Source organism: Urocitellus parryii, chromosome 9 (genome assembly GCF_045843805.1).
Source record: "Urocitellus parryii isolate mUroPar1 chromosome 9, mUroPar1.hap1, whole genome shotgun sequence".
Lineage (NCBI taxonomy): Eukaryota > Metazoa > Chordata > Mammalia > Rodentia > Sciuridae > Urocitellus > Urocitellus parryii.
In genome coordinates this window covers 140,405,384-140,432,802 of record NC_135539.1, presented here as the reverse complement: position 1 = coordinate 140,432,802, position 27,419 = coordinate 140,405,384, and the positions used below count along the sequence as shown (strand labels likewise).

Here is a 27,419-nt window from a genome sequence, read left to right as displayed (position 1 = left end):
CCCAAAGAGCTCAATGATTCTCTGAAATTACGGAGCGATTCTTGTTCTGGACTTAACTTTTATTCTAGACCCAACTAGGGGAGGTATTTTCTGTACTTGATCATGGTTGATCAGGGGTGTTTCATACCGGGGTCCCTGTGCTTCACTCCCCTGCCAACACTGGCTATCAAAACTGCTTAGGCTGCAAATAAAACACGAAATGAAATCCATCTGGCATTTCTCATTGAATTAGGACCAGAACATTTTTGCTAAATATTAACAGATGGCTAAATTCTTAATATCAAACTAACATTTAAAAACATCTAAGGGGACCCACGAGAGGGGGAAGGATGGAGGACCATGTGTTTTCTCCATCTTGGAGTCCTTCCTGTATACCTTCCCTCCCCCACTCCCACTTTTCCAGCCCATGTGCTGAGAATCGCACATGAGTCCTCCATGTCAGATAACCTTTATTCCTTTGTAGCTGGCATCAAAACAGTGTTTGATGGTATCGAGATAGTGTCATCAACTCTGGATGCGTGATGCCACTGTCATGCTTCGAGATCTTTTATTGAAGTCCCCCCCCCCCTCTTTTTCTGTTAAAATAGGAAAAAGAAAAGAAGTACATGCTTCCCTTGGACAACCTGAAAGTTCGGGATGTGGAAAAGAGCTTCATGTCCAGCAAGCACATCTTTGCCCTCTTTAACACAGAGCAAAGGTAAGAAGATGCAGCGCCCTCTGTCTTCAGAGTTTTTTCCCTTGGATTTCTGCATGACCCAGGGACCAGTGGTTCCTTTGTTCACATCTTGGACTTTGCCGCTCTTCAGCTTTCCCTTCATTTATTCTGTGTGTTTTAACTCCCACCATGGGTTATGGTTTCAAAACACTGAAAAGTGGAATAGGAAAGATCTTCAGGTATTCATTAGTTTATCTCCTGGTTTTCGAACAGGCACCAAAATCTTAAAGCTATATTTTATCACCTTAAAAGCCTTCCTGATCCTGACTTATTGTGTGCAAAGTTACAGATTGCTCAATTATTAGCATAATTTTAAGTCATCTCTGTCTAACACGGATGGATGGCCCTTAAGGTCTTCTTAAGACCTATGTATTGTGACTAAATTCAGTGAAGGGAGTTATTCAGTGAAGGTGAGTAAAACATCCAAATATCTAATACACTACAGTTTTTTAAAGCACTGTCCACATTCATTGGCTGGTTTTTGTAACAGTTGCCCATGAGGTTAAAAAAAATGGAGGAGTATGGTTGCCATTTGGTAAATTAGAAAGTGCAGGTTCAGAGAAGTTCACCGACTTTGCTAAGATCACAAAACGAATACATGGGGGAACTGGAACTTGAATCAGGATTTCATCTAAGTTTACATTCTCTTCCACTCATATTTCTTGTACTAGTATTTTTTCCCCCCACATACAATATCAACACTTGAGTTGGGCTGATCATCATGGACTGCCATGGATGCTCACGGAAACCGATGGGTAAAGCTAAAGAAACAAATGGAGAGGTAACACAGAATATGCCAAATGGTCGACAGCTAGGCAAACATTATAAAGGAGGTTTTTCCCAAGTGGAAATGTTACAGGAAAGATCTAATTCATGTGAATAAGTTATTAAGAGAGTGAGTCATTAGGTAGCAAGGTCTAATTTTAACCCATGTTTCCAAGCTGTGTTTTATCTTTATTTAGCAATGAATGAAGTTACTTGATTAGGTTCAATGACTGGCCCAGGGTCAATCACACAGTTAATCAAAACAGCGAAAGAAGAAGACTTCTCCTGCATTCCCAGTCAGTTGCTCAGAGTGAGTCATAATACAGAAATACCTAGAAAAACCACAAGAGTAAGCCATTTAGAGTCAAGGAAAAGAAAATTAACTACTACTCCTCTACCAAATACTGAAATGGGATCTTTAGAATACAGTATTATTTGAGAGTAACTTGTTTAAAAAAAAAAAAAAGGAAAACAACAAATAAAAGGGCTTCTTAGAGCAATAATGATTCTGTCATCTGTGGCCAAGCTCAGTGCAGCTCCCATGGCTCCCAGACCAGAGGGTCAGGAGATGCTGATCATCAGCCTTCTTGCTGGATGTAGAGTGGCACGGGAAAGTATCAAACAGGAAGTCAGACTACGTTGAACCCTCAGTCCACCCAGAAAGTCCACATTATAAAAGGTTCTGGTACAATGTAGATAAGACAATAGTAGCTCATCTTTTTAGATGAAATACATTTTGTGAATTTTTTAAAAAGTGAAAGTCACCACAATGAGAAAACTCCAGATATTCTGGAATTCTAGGGTTCCATAGAGGTATGGAATTCTTCAGCTTCTTCTTAAGATCTCTGGGAAGACATGGGTGTGCCCACGGGCACATTTGCCATGGCTTCTTCCTTGGAAATCTTGATTCCTTTAAATCAGGTCTGTACCGTCTGGGTGCTCCAGCGCAATGGTGAATGCCAGCCATCATCCCTGTCTCCGCTTTTATTTTAAGGGCAATTTTTTAAAGAGTTAAACCCTTGAAAATAGTTACCTGATATCAGGTCAAGAAGATTCATTGTGTTTCTAGTTACTGAGGTTTCTGTTTTCATTTCTAAATCATGGACAGGTATTGTGTTTTATCACTACCTGTATCTGGAAGATCAATTTTTCTTCTTTAATCTGTTCACATGGTGAAATATACTGATGTACCTCCCGACAGGAAGCCATCCTGATCCCCTGGGCTGGAAGCCAGTTAGTTGGTGGTATATCATTATTTATTATGCCTTCCTGGCTTAAGTGTGCTAGCATTTCACTTAGGCTTTTGCATTCCATGTTTGTTATGGAGGTTGGCTCATAGAAATACCCTAATTTCAATACCAGGTTCTGTTAACTTCATAAACTGAGGTGGGAATAGATCCTTATCGTTCTATGGAATGTTTTATATAAAACAAAGATTAATGGTTCAGTGAATGTTTGGTGGAAGTCACCAACAAGATCATCTGGCCTGGAAGTTATTTTTGATAATGTCTTAAGAAGTGTTTTAATGTGTTTTGTGATTAAAGATTTATTCAGATTTTCTGTTTTGCTAGGATTCAGTTGTGATTAATTATATTTTTCCCCTAGGAAATTGTTCATTTTATTTGTTTTTAAATATATTGGTATCAAGTATTTCTCATTCTATTTTTTAAAAATCTTATTATATCTGAAATTTGACCCTATTTCATTCCTAATATTAAGTTTTATCTTTTTTTTCCCATGATTATTCTTGCCAGAGTTTTCTCTATTTACAAAGAAATAACTTTGGCTTTTTGGTTCTTCACTGTGTATTTTTATTATTTCAATAATTTCTGTTTTCATCTTTATTTTTTATTTCCTTGTATTTTCTTTGTAGTTTACTTTGTTGGATTTTTAAAAAAAATTCTTAATTTAGATGTGTAGCTCATTGTTTTTTTATCCTTTTGCATATATGTGCATACAAATTTATAGGTTTCTTTCTAAATAGTCTTTAGATGATTAAAAGTTTTGAAATGTTATGTTTTTATTACCATCCAATCTGTCTTCTAATTTTTGCTGTGGTTTTTTTTCCTCTCCTTGGAGGTACTTAGAAGTATGTTTCACATTTTATAATACATAGAGTTTATTGTTTTGTTGTTTATTTCTACTTTAATTGGATTGTGGTCAGAGAATATGTACTAGGACACGCCGATTCTCATAAATATCCTGCGTATGTTTGAGAAGATGCATATTTGCTAATTCAGGACCGCAGGTTTGATGAGAGTTGATTTGATTGTGCTTGTTAATTGCATTACCTGATGTCTATTGTTATTATTTTTCCATTTTGAATGATTCAAGCATTTAACAAGGAAATATCTGGCAACTGCTGAGTGTTAAGCAATTCTCTGCGTTTAAAATGCATTTGTGAGTAAGTAGCCAAAAAAGATTAAACGTTATTGGTTATTGATTACATTGCAGATAAGGACCTTGGCATGAAGAATCTTACTTTATCAGAGAGGTATTAAAAATATCACTTTTGCCAGGCATGGTGGTACATGCCCGTAATCCCAGCAGCTTGGGAGACTGAGGCAGGAGGATCTCAAATTCACAGCCAGCCTCAGCAACGGTGAGATGCTAAGCAACTTAGTGAGACCCTGTCTCTAAATAAAATACAAAATAGGGCTGGGAATGTTGAGAATGTGGCTCAGTGGTTGAGTGCCCCTGATATCAATCCCTGATACAAAAAAAAATTATTTAATCATATGTATATAAATTTATGATTGTGAGCTTCAATATTCTAACAAGTCTATCAATTTTTGCTCTCCATATTTAGAAGCCAATATGTGTTTTTATATTCATAAAAATTTAGAATTAAAATGAAAATAAATTTTTAACAACCCTCTTTATTCCTAGTAATGTTCTTTGCCATTGATTTTTTTTTGCCTGATGTTAATATAGTTATACTGTCTTCTGCTTAATATTTTCTCAGTTTATCCTTTTATTTCCTTTTTGTCATCAACCTTTATTTTTTATTGAGGGCTTCTCTTCTACTAGCATATAGTTGGTTTTGTTTGTTTAGTTCTAAACTAATGTGATCTCTTTCTTTTAATTAGTGAGATTTGCCCATTTACATTTTTTATTACTGATTTATTTTAACTCAATTTTAACATCATGTTTTAGCCTTTATCTCTATCTTGCCTTTTATTTTTTAAAATTATTTTTTAGTTGTAGATGGACACAGTACCTTTATTTTGTTTATTTTATTTTTATGTGGTGCTGAGGATCGAACCCAGTGCCTCATCCATATGAGGCAAGCGCTCCTTGAACTACGCTGACTGCTGAACTACAACCCCAGCCCCCTATCTTGCCTTTTCTATACTTGTTTCTGCCCTCCCTTATTTCCTATCTTTCTTTTCGTTAATTAAGTTTATTTTTTATTAGTTCAGTAGTTATGTACTCCATTCTTATTCTTTTAGACTTCATTTGAATATGACATTCATACATGAATTAAATTTGGAAGACTATCTCTCTACTCTTTCCAAAATGACCTAAGGCACTTTAACTTCGACAACCCCTTCATGATTTCCAGGTGTTATTGTTATCAATATTTTATTGTTATCAATATTTGTATTGATATTGTTATCAATATTTGAATCCCATTTTAATTTTTCACCACCTTATTCAATATAACTGGCTCATATGAGCAATAATTATTTACACATACTGACATGATTACCAATGTCTTTGTTCACTTTTCTTCTTGCACCACAGTATTTGATTTTGCTTCGTTTTCCTCACACTAAAGTAGAAATCCCCTCAGTAATTTCTATTTGGTTATAATTCTCAATTTGGTGTGTTTTCCTGAAAATATTTTACTTTGCCCTAATTTCTCTACAGCACTTTAACTGAATGTTAAATTACAGATTGATCATTATTTTCTCTCACGGTGTTGAAGTCTTATTCCTCTGTTTCCTGGCTTTGGTTCTGCCTCTGAGAAGTCCGCTGTCACTCTAACATTTGCTCCTTTTATAGATAATCTGTATTTTCTCACTGATTTAAGATCTTTTTTGTCATTGGTATTTTGAAGCTTTGACATGAACCTTGTTTATGCGTCCTGCTTGGGATTCATTGTGCTTCTTAACCCTGAGGATTCCTGCTTTTCATAAATTTGAAAAAATGTTGACTTTTTGTTTTCTGTTCTTTTTTGTTGTTGTTTTTCTTTCTAAAATTGCTGTTAGACATAGACTAGACTGTTTTATCCTGTTCTTCATAGGTTTAGTCCTCTTTTTAATGTATCATTTTAGGCTTCATTTTGGGTTGTTTTCTTAGTAAGATCTTCCAGTACATTAATTCTCCTCTTCATCTTTGACCGGTCTGGGACACACTGGCCATGTTCCTTTGTTCTGAGACACATGTTTTCAGTCTATACTTTTTCTAAGTATATGAACTTTGGAGGGTCTTCACTCTCACATAAAAATCAAGGTCTTGTTGTCTTGTGAGTATTAAAAATATCAGTCTTTGGTGACTGAAACTGATGTCATCCAGTGGCAAAAGTGACGAAAGATATATCTACTGAATGAGTGAGTGAGCAGGGGAGGTGTGGCATTTCTTTCGTCGTGACTGAATCAGGGTCACTCCAGGTGACTTGGGCTGGCTACTAAATAATCACTCAGAGACAGAAAATACCTTTTGGGGGGTTCAGTGACGGTTCCTCGGCCTCAGTTCCCACAATGGAGGCAGGCAAAAAGGGAGAGAGCTCGCCTGGAACCATCCTGTGTATCATGGGGAAGGCACTCGAGAAAGTTCCGCCCAAATAAGGCAAGGGATTGGGCTTCAGGGGTTGCTTGGTGATGTCCCGTGGTCCGCAGATTGACTGCCGTCCTGGAAAGCCACACCCATCTCAGGTGCTGCGTGGGGATCACCGGCACCGTGAGCGGAAAAGGACACTGCGTCATCACACGGCCCAGTCACAGCAGCAACGTGGGTCCAGTCCCCTCTCGTGCCCAAGCGCGCACAACTCACACACACACGGCCCCTGGCTGGCTCGCGACGAGAGCTTTTCGATTCTGACTGTCTTGGAGGAGGGAGTTTTTCCCTTTGGCCATCTCAGTGGAAAGGACACTGCGTTTCATTTCCATCAGGTCCTAGAGACAGGAAGCTACGTTCCTGGCTTCTCCCAGGGCTCAAGGCTTGAGACTGTGACCCTGAGGGCCGGCCTGGGGCCTGGGGTGTGCGCAGACTCGAGGGTCGTCCACACCATTTACAGTGGCCATCCTCCCAGGGTCTGATCCATTCTGTCAGTCAAGGTGTGTCCTCGGGTCCACTGCTGAGCCTGGCTCCGTGGTCAGCCCTGCCCGTCAGTGTGGGTGCTCTACAGGAGACGCAGGACGTGATTTGTGTTGGTGACATTAGTGGTCACCAGTGAGCATCCTACAGATCCATTTTTCACTGATCTTCGCAGAAAATTAAACTATGAAGAAATAAAAGAGGAAGAAAGTTGGAGTCTGGTTAGGAGAGGGCCATCCACGATGCTCACAGGTGACGCTGCGGAGCGTAACACTCGCCCGGACTCCGTGACGGTGAAGCCCAGTCCAGAGAGCAGAAGGAGTCGCCCCAGCAAGAGAGCTGGCATCCTCGTAGGTGGCTCTCAGTCACAGTGTGGACTGCAGGAAGCAGACAGGGAGCTGGTGTCAGGCAGAGCACATCATGGGAAATGCTGCTGCGCGTGCAGCCCGCCTCTCCCTGAGAAGACGCCGCTGATTTCAAAGGCAAATGGAACTCGTGGCAAAAATAACGACATCCCCCTTTGTTCCGAGGGGGCTCATGGAACTGCACGTACACGTGTGAATTTATGTGTCATGGAAAACCGTGCGTCTCTCCAAAGCCCATATGCTGAGCATGATTCTGTCGACTATTCTTAAATCCTGTTCTTTTCACCACTTTCATCGATTCCAAGGTTATTTTCCTAATTTTTATTTCTTCTGAGAGAAGATCTCACAAGAGTAAAGGGTTCTCTCTCCTGGCCACGAGGTGAGTTTGCCTTGGGTTAGTTTAGAAGATATTTTGTTTTTTTATAGACCTTTATTTTGTTTATGTGGGGCTGAGGATCGAACCCAGGGCCTCACACATGTGCAAAGAGCGCTCCACCACTGAGCCCCAGCCCCCGCCCCGGTGACCAGATTTTTGAGCTATTCCAAATAGCGTTTCAGAGCTCAGATTTTTATAAAAGGAAGGATCTGTGACTAGGTACGGTGCCTTCCGCCTTGAGGAGAGTGCACTTCCCACCCAGGCTGGGTCAGCCTACCTGAGCGCCAGGTAAGGGTCTGCTTCCCGGGCTGCCTCTGGGCCTTTCAAAGATGGCATCTTAGATACCTGGGGGGGACCCATCCATCTCCTGGCCGTGCTTTGTTCTTACATTTGTTCTATCCCTAGAAGTTAAAGGTTAAATCCAAGTTAAAAGATTCCTGAACTTCTTCATGGCATGGTCTAAAGAGTGGAATGTTCCCCCAGGTTTTTGTTCCATTTGATTTTATTGGAAATGCCACGTCCTCTCTGGTGGAACATGTGCAGATAATGGCCTCTCTGTGCCGGTCTCTGACCTCCCCAGGCAGGCCTTCAGTTTTAAGGTCATGCTAAGGCCCATTTGGTCCCAGGTATGTCAGCCCTGGTAGCCAGCAGCGATCCGCTCTGGGCAGGGGGTTGTGGGCAGCCACGTGGTATTTTCTGAGCACTCCTTGGGGTTGTCAGGCTTTGTTTTCTTTTAAAATAGAGCACTCTTTCTCTGGCACTGCTCTGTGCCTCCATTTCAGGATATGGCTTATCAACATTCCAAGTGCTCTAGGTCACCCCACCCTTTCCTATAGAAAGTGGTTTTAGGATGTTCCGCTTCTCTGCTCAGTCCCCAGCTCGTTGCCGACACTCAATAAATGTCACATACTGCCGCAGTCTACTTAGTGTGTGCTCCTTAGGTGTTTGGAGAACAATGGCTCTTTCTTCTCCTTGTTGGGCAGCGCATGTTTCCACTCATTAGTTGGAAAGAAATTGGAGGCCGGCTTGGCTTCGCTTTCTATATCTTTATGGCCCTGTTCCTATATTAAGACACGCTCAGGGCTTTCATTGTTGGCAAAAGTGTTTAATTAGACAAATATGCTGGGCAGAAGGTAGTGCAAGACGCCATTCTGAAAGGTCGCATCTCGGGTGGATGCGGCTGGGCGTGAAGTCTGTATTAAAAAGGAAGCACTTAGGCTTCCACAGACGGGAGGACAGAAGCTCGCGTTTATCGGGATTTCAGCAGGGAAAGGCATGTGGCGATCTGGAGGAGGGAATGAGGTGTCCTGCACCAAACAGTGCAGCCCAGCTTGGGTAGGGAGTGTGAGCGCACACCTGCGGAAACGTCTTGTTTTTAGGCCACTGTTGTTGAGACAGCGTTGAAGACGTTGCCTCTTGCTCCACAGGATTGTCCTCTCTGGTGGGGATTGTCCACTTCTGAACACTCTGATTAGGGAAGGCTTTTCTGGGTCAGATGAAGATCCAGGGGGTCATCAGCCTGTCATCAGGCTGAGCCACATTGTGTTACCTGCTTTCCCCCCGGGGAGCATGAGTGGGCCACTTCCCCGTGGGTGGGGGTGCTGGTGGTGTCCACGGACTTGGAGTACCTGGTGAGGAAGGAAGTCATTCTGCTTGAGAGCACAACTCTGGACCACCCTCCCGTATAGTTCTCTGCCCTGTCTGTAACCCCATGACCGATACAAAGGCTTGCTTTTCTTCGAGCTTTATTCCTAGAATGAATTGTAAAAATTCCTCTAGATATGAGGCCACCTCACACCTCCAAGGCCTAACTTGGCTCCTGGCGAGTCGCAGCTCAACAGCAGGAGGGAGCAAATGGAAGGACGCTCGGTTTCCCGTCCCATGGAGAAGATGCCCAGCAGGGCAGGCCCTAGTGGAGAGTATTCTGTAGGTCAACTCTAAGAGCCCAGGTCCGAGAGGGCCAGGAATGGACATGAAGACTAGAATTCTCAGAAGAGTTTGAGAAGGAAGAAAAGTCTTTCCTTTAAAAAGTAAGAACTTGAGAGCTTTCAGTTTTATACAAACTATATAAACGGAAGCTGTTTGAACGAAAAAGAATCGAGTCCCGTGACTTGTCTTTGGTAGTCGTGGTATGGTGGCCTCAGCCTTGTCGCCATCATCTCTCTGCTGCCATTCAGAAGTGCACGCAGCTCGCTCTAGTAGGTGGCCTGAATCTGTACTTGTTAAGCCCAAGCAAAGAAGTAACAAATTTCAGGTTTTCTGCTATTTGTAGAACTTTTAAAAGTTAGTTAGAGAGAAGGGGAGCCAGAAGGTAGGATTTTAATTCTCCTGAGTTCTCACTTCTTCCATTTTCTTCTACCACTATTAAGTTCACAGGGGACATACTGGAGGATTTCTGAGAAGGGACTGGTGTGAGTTCACAGTGTGACCGTAATATGTGTTCCCCTCTGTCAACCTGGGAAGGTGGACCCTGCATTTCCCCTTTTTGAGGAGCTGGATGGGAGAATGTGTTTAGCAAGTCAGTAAAAGACACTTCTGTCTACAGCCTTTGGAGGGGATCTTTGAACCGAGAGCGCAGTGTTGGTGTCTGCCCTGGTCCTTTGTCCCTCTCACTGCACACACACTTGCTGCCATATGGTTCTGATCCCAGTGTCTGCTCCTGCACCTCTTCCCTGTGTGAGCGTCACTCTGGTTGTGAAATAGCTTCGTTAGGAAACCCTGTGTTCACCGGGGACTGGAGGGGATGTGTTCAAAGAGGAGCCTGGGGAGAGAGGGAGTGGAGAAGCAGGATCGTCTGCCCATTTGATTCATTGGACTCACCAGCTAAGACAGAAATCAAGTGTGATCTGGCGATATTTTTGTGAACTAAGTCTGTGACGATTGATTTCACAGCTAAGATTAATTCTCAGGAAAGGCCACATAGTTGCCTGGGTATGAAATGCCTGTGGCCAGAAGCAATCCATTTAAATTCTGCTCTTATTGGTTTTCAAATTAAACTCTGAAATGAAATAGGAATATGGTGTTCTACTTGGAGGACTCTTTCAGCCTTTTCTGAAGGTGACAAATAGCAAGTTTGTGCTTTTCAGCTTCTTCAAATGTCATTAAAAGCTTTGGAAGAATTCTTCATGCTTAAAACACCTGTGCAAAACCCAGATCCGCATCCATTTTTGTGGGGGGATTAGGCATTGTTCTCCTCAGGAGCCTTTTTCCAAGTAACAAAGGGATTCATAGAATTAGACTTGGTAACTGAGTTTGAGTTCCTCTCCTCCCAAGGAGGTAAGCTAGAGTTGAATCTTTAGCCGTGAGTGGTGCCAGCAGGATTTTGGTCAAGCGTTTGAGGCATTAAAGTCCAGGAGGTTTTTGTTCAAAGCCTGTGTTGAGCCCGACACAGCAGCTGTGTGAACTTCCAGACAGAAAGAAGTCCTGTCCTTCGGAGAAGTTTACTTTATTTCTAGGATTTCAGAACACATTGCCCTCTCCCCACCCATTTCCCGGAACAACCGTTTGCTGACCGGCAGCCCCTTCCACCGCTGCCCCCCTCAGACAACTGCTGTGGCCTGAGGAGCCAAGGACACGGGGAGCCCTGGAACAGCTCCAGCTGCTGCTCATTATCGACAGGCGCGCCATCACCCGTCAGGGACACACTACAGGAAAACACAACCGGGTCTCAAGGACAGCCCTTAGATCCGAGAGGCGGTGGTGACAGGTTCAAGAGGAAGTCTGGCAGGTCGTCACTGCACTGTGGGAGAGATGTGCACATGATTCCATGGCTTAAAACGTGGTGCTTTATAAATAAGGTGGTGTTGCTAGTTTGGGTTAAAAGTGGAGCTTTTTGAAAGATAACTAGTTGTTTTAAAAAAAAAACCTGGGTTCTAATTACAACTGGCTTGTCTCAGGCTTTTATTTTGAAGAATGAGTTTACATTCTGGTTATATTGGTGGCCAGGGCAGAATTGAAGGGAGCTGTGTGGCACAGCTTCCCTTCAGTGGGTGTGACTTTGCCATAGCATGACAACCCCACACTGGAGCTGGCAGAGAGGCCAGGGATTCAGGTGATTGAGTGGGCAAGCTGGGAACCCAGGAAGCAGGACTGTGAGGTCCCCCGCTGAGGCTGGCCTACGGGAAACTTCCCACCACCCGATGGCTTTGGCTGTCACGGGGCCTCCCACGCACAGAACTAGAGCAAACCAAGGGCAGGAGTCCATGGCTATTGGCAAAATCAGGATTCTAAAACAATCTGCTTGTTGAAGAAAAAAAATTGACAACAGATATCAGAACACACAGGGTTGTTCTTCCACTGTGTTGCTACTTACCTCTAGTTACAATTGAATACTGAGGCCCCACGGTATCCATTATTCCCAGGGTCACCATGTACAATGCCGAAGCTACTGAAGAGTGGCACTTGCTTCAGACTTCTCCAGTTTGAAGAATTAGAAAAATCTTTGAGTCAGAGTGACACTTGGATGTGTATCATGCACTCAAGAACATTCATCACAAGTCTGTCTCTGAAAAATGTCAATTTGTAAATCAGGATTTTTGTGTGCATGGTTGATCATGCCAGTGTAACGTATTTTATTTTTCTTCAGTAGAGTTACGGTAGAACTCATTTATCCATAACGGCTGTCCTTAGTGACTGTACCTGCTGAGAGGAGCTATTAAGGAAAGTGTGAACTACACACCTTGCAAACGGTTTCTACTTCGCTCTGCTGCCTTTGGAGGGAGGCTTTTTACTGGCATGTGTAATTAATTTTAATTAACACACACAGCCTTAGCGAAGGCACAAGCTTGTAGAAAATGTTAGTCACACTCTGCAACTAACTCTGAGCAGATGCTCGGTTTCATAAAGAAAATATTTGTGAAGTCTGACTGGTGAGCTTTTCCCTTTCTTTTTCTAACGTTGGAACTCTCTCTATATGTCCTACAATCTGGGGAAAGCACTGCGTATATAAAGAGCACTGTCCACTGTTCACGCAAGTCCTGCCTCTGCCCTCTTCCAATCCACACCTCACGGAAATGTTTCATGGGCAAAAGTATGACCGTGTGTGTTTTATACTATTGGATAGGAACCTGAACTCCTATAACAGTATAAAATGAGTTTACTTTAAAAAATGGACAAATGCCTGCAATTTGGTGGTTCTTTCAGTGTACTTTCTGCATTTTGATGACCACATTATAAAGATAAAAATCTACAACATAAGATCTATGCTAATGGCTCTCATTTGCAGGGTGTGGGGTTCTGAAGACCCCCTTCCATCCTTAGCAATTGTTGAAGACCCCAAAGGGCTTGTGTCAGTGTGGAGGGTATCAGGAATTTTGTGAGCCCTTTGACTTAAAATTGACCAAAGTGAGAGCATGGCTACTATAACAATTGGCAAACGCTATAAATATCTCTTCCTTTCTAGAAGGAAAAAAGACTCCACTGATGATCTCTGTTGTTAGAAATTTAAAATGAGAAAATTTCAGAACATTTGTTTATTAAATTCACTTTAAAATAACAGTAATGGCCCCACTTCCTGTTAGTAGTAGTATATTTTTCAATGGAAAAATACTTTAGAAGTCAGAATAGTGACGTTGTGTTTACAATTTTGCAAATCTCTTTAATGTGTGGCTTAATAGCCGGGTTCTCACATCTGCTGCTGCTTTACTCTGTTGCAATATGTTGCTTTGGTTGAAATATAGAAGAAAAGCTAGCCTCACACAGTAGATAGTTGGAAAATGGAAGACCATTGTAATAACTTTTTAGGTAATTGTAGGATTTCCTTCCTCCCCCAAACTCAACATGTGGTAGTCTCCTAAAGGTTAGTTGCATTGTGGAATCTCAAATCATATCAAGGAGCTTGTCACATGTGGTTGCATTAATCTACTGGTGTGTTGTGTACTTTAAATAGATATTTTACTCAAGTGATTTTGTAACACTATACATTTGTTACTTAGAAAATGCTGGTTGACTGATTTACACATATCTTCCAAATGCTTATAGATTTCATTATAATATAAATATTTTAGTTGTAGATGAACACAATACCTTTATTTATTTGTGTGTGTGTGTGTGTGGTACTGAAGATTGAACCACTGCTTCACCTGCGCAAGTCTTGCGCTCTATCACTGAGCCACGACCCCAGCCCCTATACTATATTCTTAAAATTACTTTCAGTACCATCACCACGTCTCATCAGAATGAGGGACGCCATCAAGCCCATGGTGGTAGATGTGAGTTTTCTAAAATTGTAGAGCCAAAATTTATCACTGGCCCACAGTAGAGTCATTTGTTTTCCTTTAAGTGACAGGCTCATTTTGTTTATTTTTTAGAAAATGTCTGCCCCAAACTCAAGTTTTAGTAATCATAGATTGATTATTAGTCTTTCAAGTGAAAATGGAATCCCATGAAAAAAACTAGCTAGTCCAGCTGACAGTCAGTTACACAAGGGCCTCTGCGGGGGCAGCGCCTGGGGACGCAGCCAGAGGACTTGAGGTAGCTCCCACTCTGTGTCGTAGAATATTAAAGTTAATGTATAGAATATGCTATCAATCTATGTTATGATATATGTTGAATTATTGCCCAGAATATACCAATCTACATTAAAATTGAACACTGGATTTAATAGTATCAAAATTTTCATCAGAATGTTCTTAAGTGAAACTGACCCTTTGTTTTGAACAGTGAGTAGCAAGGACCATCAGTATGGTTCTGTGTCATTGCCTTGATTCATGCTCTGGCACCTGCCTTGATTTTACACCATCAGTGCAAATGTACGCTACCCTGTGAAATTTTAAAAATTAGTCTATATTTTGAATATTTTGGTGATACTTGTTTTTTGAGAAATATTCATATAAATGAAGATTTTCAAAGTTAACGCTGATAACAGACACCATCAATATGAGCACAATCATTCTTTAGATTTGTTCATTTTAAGACAAATCTACAATTCTGCAGGTGCTTTTTAACAGCTCTCATAGTGAAGGCTAAATATTTAATTAGACAATAAACAGTCGATTATTAGAAACCTCCATGGTGGAGGTTTCTTTGCTGATCTTCTCATGCAGCGGGCATGCAGCGATATCACCTGCACAGAGCTTTGTTAGCCCGTGAACTGCAGTGGGAACTCCCCAGGCAGTGCGCTGCAGGGACTTACCCAGTAGGTGCTTCCAGGGCTTTTCCATTTCCAAAAAAAGCTCTAACCAACAATGTTCATCTTTATGTTACATTAGAAAAAATGCTCAACGATTAGTCTCAAAATGGTACTTTAACTGGCATTATGAGCTCCTCAAGACTGTTCAGTTGCATATGACAATACAGCAAATTAGAAACACCTGTAAACACAGGAGCAAGACGGCCAGCCTTCATCCTCTGTTTGTGGTGTTTGTAGGTTAGTCCCGTTTCTGTCACTAGATCCTTCCCTCCTTGCACACGTCTGTCTTGTCGTCTTCAGGATCTTTAGGTGCAGCTCCTACAGCCCAGGGGAGAGAAGGTCCATCTTCAGGTCTTCCTTTTGCAAGCTAATGAGCGGCCTTAAACATAAGAAACACAATCATAAATGTATTCTGTTTTATTTTAAAGTTACAAAATTCTTGCCAGGTGCAGTGGCACATGCCTGTAATCCCAGCATCTCTGTAGGCTGAGGCAGGAAGATCACAAGTTCAAGGCCAGCCTCAGCAACTTACTGAGACCCTGTCTCAAAATTTAAAAAGTAAAAAGAAAGGGCTAGAGATGCGACTCAGTGGTTAAGCACTCAGGGTTCAATCCTCTGTACAAAAAGTAAACAAAATCACTAAATTCTAAAATAATATATGTTAGATAAAATGGTAACATTTAGACTTTTTCTCTTAATTGAAGTAGTGCAAAACAAGAACATACACTTGGTTTTTGTAGTTCCAAATGGGTACAAGGGAAACTTTAAGATTTCAAATAATCCTTTACTGGATGATAATGAGGTTTCCAAGATCAAACCAAGTACAAACAAAAACAGCTAAGAGCCCAGCAGAAGTACTGAGAACAAAGGAGCTGATCTCTGAAAATGCACAGACCAACTTTTGAAAATCCTAGAACATACGAGAGCACGCCACGCAAGCTCCCCCTCCATGAACTTGCCCACGTGACGGCATCACCACTGTCTTTTAGCTTTTGGAAGCAGCCCGTACATTCACAGCAGAATGAAAAGACAGACTAGTGTGGTGAAACCAGTTTTGACCTTGGCGAGCCCCTGAAAGGGGCTTTGGAGGCTCAGAAGACTGAGTAGCAGGGCCGGGTCTCCCCAGCCCAAACTGGTCTACACTTGGCAGCACAGGACGCCAGGACCTAGCGGTGGGACTTCAGCTCAGGGGTGATTTTCGTGCTATCCTGGAGTCTGTTTCTGCCTCTCTTAGTTTTGAAGAATTAGGAATCCGTTGAGGACCAAATTGGATTGTGATATGTCCCCTAGGCACTATCTTGAAGCAGATGGTGAAGACAGCCCATCTGGGAAATCCACCCTTTCCTAAGAGGAACATTGCTAAGGCAGTCAAGATCCATGTCCTCCGGTCCCCTTCCATTCACCCCCCCCAATAAAAACCCAGACAGTGGGGGGCTTGGCAGAGCACTTTGATCCCCATCTACCCTGGAGCGCCGATGTGGCCGAACACAGGTGCCAGCAATCGACGTCACCCAAGAGCTCAGGGAAAAGGAGATGGAGATGCTGGGAACATGTTGACTTCAGAGAAGTGTGTGTGGAAATGAAGATGCGACTAAAAAGGGTTGTCATGAGACTGAGACTGGATATGGACACATCCCCTGCGCTCGTATTCTGTCCTACGGGGAATGGAACAGGGCTTTGGTCCCAAATGAGGGAGCCACTTTGATAGTTGGAGAGAAGATGCCACACGTGTCCTTCCCTGCCCTCCACTGTGATGTCTAGGAAGTGATGAAAAGCAGGAAGCATTGAGCTCCTGTTAGAAGGGTTTATAACAAATTCCTATACAAAGGCATATGTGCTTAACCTTCTTCATTGTGAATCAAAACCATCAGAAATTTAAAGCACATTATCCTAAAGCACTGCTTTTCAAGCCATCTGTAGTGAAGGGTGTTTTTTTTCTAAGTTTTTAATCTCTTGCAGACCAGCATGTGGCCCTACTGCACGCATGCATGGTACGCAGCCTGCGCTGCCTGCAACTCACCTTGAGTTCAACGCCACCCACGCTAGTCCCAGCCCTGCTGCACAAGACAGGTACCCCGATGGCAGTTTGGATGTCGTGGCAGGGTCCAAGTGCTGCATAAGCTTCCAAATGCTTTTTCTGACCTCTGTACTTACGTTGTTCGCTGGTTAACAGTTCTGGAACCGGAAGCCCTGCTCTGATGTTGGCCATCACAAATACAAGGTTGAGGTTGCCAGACACACAGGGGGTCAAGGTTAATCGGTCCTCAGCTATGCCTGAGATGCTCAATAGCCTAGTTACCGTCATGGAGGCTCAGCCAGTGGAATCCTTTGAAGTGCGCATGATCCAGATTCTTTGTCTTTTCCTACAAAATACCAAATGATATTGTTATTGGATAGATCAAATTGCACCTAACTCCCTCTCTGTTTAACAGAGACCATCGGCTGCATGAGCACTCAGAACAAGAACATGCAGACTCATAATTGATTACTAAAATTATTTTATCCTTAGTTAGTTTCAACTTAATCTAATTTTCTTCAACTACCTGGAAAATATTTGAATCTTACTGCCATGATATGTGTCTCCCCTTTAGAGTGGTCTGTTTGTCCTTGAATCATTAATGAGAAAAAAACAACTGATAATTCAGCTCTGTTTTCTAAAACTAACTTGCCCTGCTCACTCCCATCAACTCTTCCCACAGGACCACTATTTTTTCCTTCTACCCAGCTTGACTGGTCTATAACTCTTTGAAACAAATATTGCTTTCCATCCCAAGGAAACCCAGAGAGCACGCTCCAGCCTCAAGACCTGAGCCAGCAAGCTGCCTGCTGCCCTTGCTCCTTTGGAGCACCTGGCTCCCAAAGGACATCTGCAACACAGTTACTTAAAATCATCTAGTGTTGCAATTTTTATTTCCCTACATACTTCCTGGGTATTTCCTTAGCGATCCACTTTGCATTTTAATCAGGTGAATCCAGAAAGGCATGAAAGTTGTCTTACAAAGTTGAAGTATTCCCCTACTGTATTGACTTATTTAATTAGTCATATATAAAAGGGACCCAGAAAAAGACATCAGCTCCTTATCAAAAAGAGCTTTTCTGGTGGTTTACATAGTACATTTGTTATATATTTTATATTTTTATTCTATCTTTTTAAAAGTGGAATAGGCAGCCAGACATGGTGGTGCATGCCTATAATCCCAGGGACTCAGGAGCCTGAGGCAGGAGGATGGCAAGTTCAAGGCCAGCCTCAGCAAATTAGCGAGACCTTGTATCAAAATTTTTTAAAAGGGCTGGAGTTAGGGATCAATGGTAGAGGGCCCAAGTTCCATCCCAGTACCACAATAATAAACAAACAAACAAACAAATGTAAAGTAGGCGACTTGCAAGTTAGCCAGCCTCCTTCACTAGACCACTTTGAGTAGAAGCCGAATAACACCTTCCAGGAAGGTGATCATAATTCATCATCACCCTTGAGAAGAAACTGGAGCACTATTAATAATCGTTCTTGATAGCAGGACTGTGTGGGAAAAAGGAGATGATCAGTCCTACTGTGACATCAGGGCAGAGCCCTTCCTCCTGGAGGAGCTTGGCTTAGGTTGCCCCTAGGATACATACATACTCACTCAACTGTGCAAAACTTGCTTTATCTACACCTACTTCCTCACAATTCTTACAATTTTGCTACAGTTTCCTAATCAGGGTGAAGTCCAAAATGATTTTTTAAGCATTGAATTTCAAGTTACACTTGGTAAGATTTGCATGTAAATTGTGTTTTAATTCTCTTGGATCTTGTACCATGGAAATTATCTTGCAATAATTTAATCACAGAAAACATCTTGTAACACAGTTGTGTGGTGTGTGTGTATGTGTGTGTATGTGTGTGTGTGTGTATGTGTGTGTGTGTGTGTGTGTATGTAAGCCCAGTCCCCATCTGGCCTCCGTGACTGAGGGGTCATGTTAATTGTAAGTTTTCAGTCTTGAATGTGATATCACTATTTATTATTCTCACACTGCCTCTGAGATCCTTCTTGTAAACTGAATGGTCAGAGTATTTCCAGAATCAGGAAGAGAGAATCCCACTTTGCTATTAGGTGAGCTCATGTCAGGTATAATAAAGGACGTGAGAACTAAAAATTGGACAAAAGGCTAAGTAGTTTCTCTAAAGGAAAAGTGTGCTTAACAACAAGTTGCTTGTCTATGTGTGACAATAAGTGATTATCAATGGATAACTATATTGTGAAGATTTCAAATAGCCATTGGCAGAGTTTTCCTGTAAGGTTTGCTAGCATATCTGAATTGTGAAATTAAATACCCATGTATTTTCTGTTTTTAGAAAATGTAGCTAGGAAATTGCCTTGAAGAAGGTTGGTTGAAGATGGAAATTATCCAGCCTAGGAGCACCTGCGGTGGGGTAATGGGTACCCAGATGCTCCTGCTCTCTGCACTCATGACTCCTGGTGTGTGCTGGAGAGGGATTGCTGTCAGTGGGATAGGATAACACATGATTTCCTGGAGTCTCAGTGCTCAAACCAGACTTAATATCTCTATGAATAACCAGAACTACACTGCAAAAACTCAAACCTTGCTAATCAGGCTCCTGTGGGCAGTGAAAAGACAATCTTCAGAAGAGTTCATAGCACTTCAGTAGAGACGGGAAAAATGGCAGAATACTTGCAATCTGGGAAAACATGAAGTGTCATGTAAATTTAGAAGGAAATGATCCAAACTCTTTATAGACTCTTGGATTCTGGTCAAGTGCAGTGTGTGAAGAGGACCTTGGAGTCTCTGTAGACTAGAAAGAATCTGTGCGATGTGTTGATGGGATCAAGTGAACATCATCAAGAACAGAAAGCATCTCCTACTTTCATATGAAATCATGGTTTCAAATCATGGTTCTAGGTTTCATAACCCAGAACCTCACATACTAAAAAGTTCTCCGTCAATTGCAAGAAAAGATCCTGAAGGTGATCATCAAAATAACTGATGGTATGTGAGAATTACCTTTTGTGATCATAGCAAAAAGATTAGGATATCTCCTTCTGAAAAGACAAGAGAGATTTTTTCCATATTAATGTCATTAGATTGTGAGACTATAGTCCCCACCCCCTGTAAAATTGTCAACTGCTAGAAAAGAAAGGCTTGCACGAAAATGCAGTCTGCCCTGAAGTTCTGTGAATCATAGCCTTAGTGACATTAGCCCTGGGAGCTGGTACAAATAATTCCCAAGCAATTTTTGTGAAATTATGACTGTATTACAAAGTAGCCTGTTCTGAGGAAAGCGTCTCTGATTTCAGAGAAGGATTGCAATGAAAACTTCCTTGCTTTTCCTGGTGTTCCTGTTTTTCTCCCTTGTATGTGGAATACAGTCAAGGTGAGCCCTAGGTTGGACCCAGAATTATACTTTTTTTGAAGTGTGTTCAAAGTACTGAAGAATTAAAATGGCAGCCTGCTTATGGAGAAGATCTGCAGTCTACCTCCCTCAGGTGTGTAAATGCCTCCTTTCTTGCCCAAAGTCTACGTTCATAGTATTTTTTAAATTTTGTATTAATGCCACATTCTGCTCTCACCTCATGGTCAGCACCTGCAGAGGAGCCTGCAGCCCCGTCAGGGAAGCCTCCCTTGCATCCTCCGAGGAGCCCTGTGGCTCACCAACCCCCTTTCCTCATGAGCACCCGTCACAGTCCTGCCTCCTGTGTCCCAGGCACCCCAATGGCAGCTCTGCTGGTGTCCTCAACAAACCCAGCACGCACTGACCAGCACAGAGCCAGCCGACCGCAGCTAGGGACGCAACGGGAGGTGAAAGTGTTCTTCCTCCTGTAGTTTCTGTCGTCACTGTGCCTTTCCGGGGATGTGACATCACACTCCCCATGTTGAACTGGGGAGTTAGGCTGGTTTTTGTTTTTATTTTTTATTTTTCCTGTTGCTGAAATTTGCTTTGCTTATTTTCACTAGCAGTCCAGCTTTATAAACTGAATCCTGCCAGATGCGGTCACTTTCCTCCTCTGGGCGTGGGAAGCGAGCGAGGGTGTGTGTTGGGAGGTTGATGGTGTTTCCCACCCTCGAGGGGCAGGGCGCTGAGCCATCGTGGGAATGCTGATTATAGGTTGGATGGCAAGTCCATCAGGGGCAAGAATTCCTTTTAGTACATAGATGTTTGTAGTAAGAGCTTATTCATTTGGCATACACAACTTGGAACATATTTCATGGACTGGATTTGGTGGGTAGACCAGGCACATGGTGCAGGATCTTCTGCGTGGGCGGTGTCCCTGCTCAGGTGTCTGCACCTGAATAATTCCCAGGTCAGCACAGGCTCATCGGCAAACACAGGTGCACGGGCTGTTTCCATTGCATTGTCCATCGGGATTTTCCGTCTTGTCTTGGTCTTGATTTTTGGTGAGACCTAAGCACTCTGGTCAGCAATATCATCGTGGGAGTCTCGAGGGCCTGCCCTTCCTGCATCTCCTCCCTGGCCATGGGATGTGCCCATCCAACTCTGATCTGCCCCTGAGCTGAATCTGAGTTTGCTCTCCCTCCTCCTAACCCCAGTGTCAACCTAAGTTCTCCATTTCCCCACCAGATATGATCTTCCTCCTGCTCCCCAGTCGCTACCACCAGAAACTTTGGTATCACCCTCGATTCCCACTCATACTCACTTTCCACAACTGGCTTCTGGGAAACCCACAGTTCCTCCTGGATGTGCATTTAGAATTCTGCCTCCTCTTTCTTCTCTGGCCCACCTGCAGCTTCCTCATCTCCCACCTGGCTGTTCCTCCTTGGTCTCCTCTTTCTGCTCTTATCATTCTACAGCAACTAAAAAGATATTTCTTAAGTGACTCAGATTGTATCTCACACCTCTGCTCAAATTCCTCTGTACTGGGGAAAGAGCCGCGGTATTAGCACAGCCTACAGGCCTCTGCTCACTGGCTCCTGGTGCTCCCTGGATTCCTTTCCCTCTGCCCCCTCCCATTGTTCACCCAGCCCCAGTCACAACCACCCTGTTCACTGTTTCTCCAGCCTGCTGAACTTGCCCCTGTCTCAGGGCCTTTGCATATGCCTGGAATGTTCTTCATGAGTTGTGCCTCCTCTCCTCTTAGTGCACATCTCCTTGAATGTCAGCACCTCATTTTCTGACAGTCCTGTCTAAAGAGATACCTCCATCATTCTGTCCATTTATCCTACTGTGTGTTGTTTATATACTTATTGATATTTTTATTCATTTTTTGTTTGTTTTCTCTCTTCCCCATTTGAGTATAAGTTCAAGTTAGGCAGGAATTGAATCTCACTTGTTCACTTCTGTCTTTAGTGCCTCAAGACCGTCTGGCTTATAGTAGATATTCAGAACTAAGTGAGTGAGTGAGTGGGGGAGGTAATACATTTTGGTATTGCTTGTGGCTATCCTGAACCTTGCTTCTTGCTATTTGTTTTCTTTGTTTTCATTTTTGTTTGTGTGTGTGTGTGTTTACCCCCTCTGTTAAGTTTCAGCCCACATTTATTTAACAATAACTGCATGTTCTATGAGAATATAAAAAATAGTAGTGACCATTACATAGCACTTCATGCTTCACATTCTGCTTTTGCATATTTTATTTTTGCAGTGTGTTCAAGAAACCACCTGAAGGGATCTTGGACTAATAATAGGATGGAATAAAAAAAAATACTCATCAAAATATTATAAGGAGACACTGAAACTCATAATTATGAAAATTAATAGTATCTAGGGGCTGGGGCTGTAGCTCAGTGGTAGAGCACTTGCCTAGCATGTGTGAGGCTCTGGGTTTGATCCTTAGCACCATATGAAAAAATGAAACAAACAAAAGCATGCTGAGTGAGTGAGTGAGTGAGTGAGTGGGGGAGAGAATACACCTACCACTACAAAAATTTTTTAAAAAGATACAGTCTTGAAAAAAAAATGAAAGTTAATAGTATCCAAGTTTTACACAAATGCACTTGTGGATGCACACACACACACACACACACACACACACACACACGCCAGGCACCATTAGTTAAGCTATTATGGGATATTATGGTGGAGGGATAGGACTAGATGGAAGTAGCATCCCACTTTTGGAGATTGGAACATGGGAACTTGGGGCCAAAGAGAGAAAATTGTGTTCATGGAAGAGCAAGTTTTGCTTCGATGGGAAAAAAAAAAAACTATTCACAACTGCAAATCATGACAACTGAATGTGTGTGTGTGTGTGTGTGTGTGTGTGTGTGCGCGCATGCACAGTTATGGGACAGTGAGGCTGCAGCGTTGAGTTAGGGAGGTTTAAGGCTCAGGAACGAGCTCCACATCTTCAGAAGGTCGCTGAGGGTTCTGGAGAGGAACTGACTTTTACTGAAACACTGCCAGGAGCTCAGGGGAGATGCCGGGGAGCCCGGGACGGTAGAAGGGAAAAGGGAAAGTGCCAGGGCTCCAGATGCACCGTCCACTTGGAAGATGATTCTTTCCTCTGCGGCCCACTAAGGAGTCACGCCACGGCCACCTCCAGAGTCTCCAGGAAGGCGCCATGGCCACGGAGATGGGTGGCCTGTGAGCTAGCGCCTGGCTCCTCTGGGGGAACGTGCTGGAGGCCTGCAAGCAGAAGGCCGCTCATGTCCCGCTGTCCCTGTCCCTGCTGAGTCCTGAGAGCCCCGCACATCCCAGCATGTATCACGGAGCCCTGGAAAGCACCTCATGAATACCTACTGCATTTAATATAAGTAACCATCACTTTTTAAAACATAGCAAACTTGATTTGGGGATTTTCTTTGTGGCTCAACCTGCTTTACAGACCCAAATCTATAATGAATAATTCTGTCCTGAAGAGTTAGCTTCTTTGTTGGACAGTATTTTACTTATTTCCTTCTCACTGAGACTTGGAAACATCTAATGTATACTTTTCAGTAATCTGTTGCTTGCCCTGAAATTTCAGAATTATATAATATGTGTAGCTCAAAGGAGCTGAGAGATGTCATGTTGGCCTGTAGGCAAAACCGTATCTAAATTATAGTAGCAAGATGACAATCTGGGGTCTTTGCTTCAAGACTGGTCATCCCTGCCTTTCAGCCAGGTTCAGAGCAGAAGCTGGTGTTCCGTCTTCCTGCTGCTCCTCCTGCTCCTCCTGCCACCTCCTTTAGTCGTCTTAGTCAGCTGGATCATTCGGAAATCAGGCCTGTGAGCTAACGGCTTTCTCCAGGGACATTTGCAGTTTAATAATAGCCACTGCCAGACACCACGCTAAACACTTTTCATATATTATTTAAAATCCTTAAAGCAATTCTCTTAGCTTTATCCCCACTCTACAACAAATGGGATTCCTAAGAATTTGGCCCCATGTTACAGACTAACATCCACAGAATTAAAAAGTACCAAAGGTTGAATTTTTTTGGTGTCAAGGTCTAGGTGCCTTCTACTACCTCATGCAGATTCTTGTAGAAACCTAAAGCTCTCAAGATCTAGAAAGATGAAATTACCAGAAATACTAATTCTCCCCTCCACTGGTTGGGGAAATGTCGTGGTGGACGAAGGCGTCCAGGCGGGAGGTAAGGCTCACGTCTTCCACTACTGCCAAGTTGCTCTGGCTCTGCCAAGAGGCCTCCTCCTTCAGAGCGCCGTGAGGCCGGGCTTTCCGAGGTCAGTCTCGGATCCCCTCTCTGTCAGGACGGTCCGTGGTTCTTTTCGGTCACACATCTCACCGTGGAAACACATCTGTGTCCCCGACAAGAGGAGAGAGGGAGAATATTCTCTTCCAGCTCAGGGACCACGTCAGACCTGAGGCTTCACTTGGGCCCACACACCTCCAGCCAGCCGCCACGGGCCTCGGTCTGCACCCGCCTCCCTCCAGAGCCTCTCCCTCCCAGGTCCCAGCCCCCACAGGTCCTTCCTTGCTCACTGCTGATGGTCTGAGTGGCCTCTGCTCTACTGCCAGAGGCTCATTTGTGTTACTAGAAAGTTCTTCTTCACATCCTGGAGCCCCCTTGTCAGCGTCCCCCCGTTTTTCAGGCTTTCTTGCCGCTCTAGGTGGTGCTTGCATCTTGAAGGCCTCCTCTCCTGGCCTCTGAACCTCACCCATCCCCTCTCAGTCCCCTGGGAGGCACCTCCAGGGCCCCCACGCAGCACACCGCCTCTTGATTTGGACCCCCGACCTGGGCACAGTGGTGTCAGGGCTGGACCGGGGCAGCGTACAGGCCAGCGGTTTCCTCATGTTCTCCCCTGGTGCTTGCTGAAGCCGTCTCACTCGTTCCTTACGCGTGCGCCTGCCTGTGGAAAACCAAGCCGTGCGGGTTTACCGAGATGGAGGAAGGTCGTTTTCTAAGTCGGCAGGGAAGGGGCAAGCTTCGGTGGGAAAGGGCTCTGCAGTCTCCTTCCTCAGCCGAGTTTTTACAAGCGGTTGCCTTTGTGTTCTCCTTGTGGTTAAAAATGTGCAGTTGTTTGTTTTGCAATAGGTTTTTGTTCTGCGTTGCATACAAATTCTCTCTTTTATATATTTTTTTTCACTTAAAATTAAATCCAGCAAAATGTGAAAGAAAGAGAAGTGAAATAATCTCACAGCTGCTAAATTTTCCTGGAAGGCAAAGACATCTCAATTTTAAAGTTAGTCTTAAAACATGAAATCATTGTTTTCCAAAACAGCTGTCCAGTCAAAAACTCCTTTGTAGTGTACATTTTTAAACAACAGTTTTTTTTAAAAAAAAAAAAAAACCACTAGGACCTTTGTAAAGATTTCCTTTATCTGGGTTATGAATTATTTTCAGACTTTTGAGTAGTTGTGAAAATGATGAAACTTACTGGAATAAAACAGACGTCTGTTCTTTGTTTTGTTTGGGGGGAGAGGGAAATGTCATGGGATGCTGGGATTTACTTGGTACCTTGGCAGTGAGGTCTAAATACATGATTGTGTCTTGGCATTCCATTCACCATCATTTTTTCTGCCTAATACTATAATGTACGCTTCATGAGAACAGCGGCCTGGCCTGTCTGACTCACACAGATCCCTCAGGACCTAGCACAAGGCCCGGCACACAGCTTCCCAACAAATGTTTATGAAACAAATAGAGATGAATACCATAAGAACCATCATACAGGAAGACGTGCCACGCAGTTAGATGCATGATGCGTCCATCCTTCTATCACCTCTTATAGAGACACTTGGCCTAGAAGCTTCTTTCAGTAGGAACTCTGAGGTAGAACATGGACCTTAACAATCACTGCTGTTTGTTTTTTATCAGTTCATCATGGATCTTGCATCCGCAGCGTAACGTAAAGCAGCTCTAACATTGCTGTTTTTCTGATTCTTGGAGTAATAACTTCCGTGAATCAAAAGTCGTCACAGGTCATGGTTCAACTCCGTGCTATGGAGGGAGGCTGTGGGGAGCGCAGAGGAGAGAACTGGGGAGCACTGGGAAGAGGCTGTGAGGAAGGGCCGCACTTTGCCCAGTGGTGACTGGGGGGCAGAGGGAACAGGGAACTCAGGCCCAGAAGGATTAAAGGGCTTGTCACAGGGTTCCTGGCCACAGGCCGTTGCCACCACCACCACCATCTCTGCTTAAATATCCCTGATATGCAAAGCGGAGGTTGCCATTGGGATGCCTGATTTTTTAAAACATGGAGAATGTGACCGACTTTCTTCACAGAGCCCGTCATACCATGGTGTGGAGATGGTGGTGCACCTAAAAGAGCATATCCAAGGGAGCCCCTCACAGCCAGCCTCCCTGCAGACCCGGTTCTGACCAGCTGTCTAGCAGGGTTACCCGGGTATGGGGACAGACTTTAGACCTCGGTGGATTTTTGCATCTGGTGTGTGCAGCTCCCCTGTGGCGTCTTGCCAAAGGCCAGCGGGGAGGTGCCTCGGAGCCAAGATGGAAGTGACCTGCGTGGTGGGGCCCAGGGTGCAGCGTGGGGACAGTCCCAAAGGCCCCAGTTTCACCTGGGACATCTTGTATCGCCAGGCAGTTGGGTGTCATGGACCAATTCTCCATGTAATAAAAACTTATAAGAAAAAAAAATCTTTCTAAAATGAGTCATGCAGCTGACTTTGATAGAACTAGACAAGACTTAAATAATAGCAACATTGAGGTAAGAATTTGAAAACAATTTGAAAAGCTAATTTTGTGGGGAGCCATTGTATAAAGCCGTGGACACCACAGCCCTGCCCAGCCCCTCCCCTGCTGTGAAGATGTCCCCCTGCCCTATTTCTTTAGACTGTCTCTCCGTTTTGATGAACTCACCCAGACATCCTCATCGCAGGCCCAGGCCCAGACTCGGGATTCTCGTCTAACTCTCTCTAGGTGTGTGGGGGCTGACGGAAGTCCTCAACTGTCCCACCTGTCCCTGTGGTTTCAAAATCGGGCTTGTTTTGTTGGCTTGATGGGCGCTCTGCCTTGTGGGGTGGATGCTGCTTCCCCTTTTTGGTACTTTATAAATCTCAGTCTTCAGAACTTCCTAATGAATCATTATTTTGAATTCATATAATAATATGATTGTTACTTAGTCACTAACTCCAGTGAGAGACTCGGGTAGCATGAATGTCAAGGGGAAGAGGCCAGGTGAGTGGACAGGTGGCACTTTGTCCCCACTGCGATAAAGCCCATGGCCGCTGCGTATTTACTCCTCAGATTCTGGAAATGCTGAGCCGAAGTAGGCCATCACCACCCGCTCTGACGAAAGGTTAATAAAGGAGACCCTCGGAGAAGAATTGTGGTTCTCCTCCGCCTTCTTCACAGTTGTCTTTTATTCCCTTCTAAAGTCTCTCATGGCTTTGGGCTAAATGAAGTTGGATTGCAACAGCAACTTTTTTAATGACATTGTAATATTGGCTAATT

At 43.6% G+C, this 27,419-nt stretch overlaps 1 protein-coding gene across 1 annotated transcript in view; it reads left to right on the top strand.

Annotated features, from left to right (window-relative positions):
- Dnm3 (dynamin 3) overlaps positions 1 to 27,419 on the top strand; it is a 431,668-nt gene that overhangs the window by 293,047 nt on the left and 111,202 nt on the right. Inside the window, exon 15 of the mRNA XM_026388451.2 lies at positions 588 to 697. Within this exon, the coding sequence (XP_026244236.1) occupies positions 588 to 697 (110 nt within the window). The remainder of the gene's footprint in view (positions 1 to 587; positions 698 to 27,419) is intronic.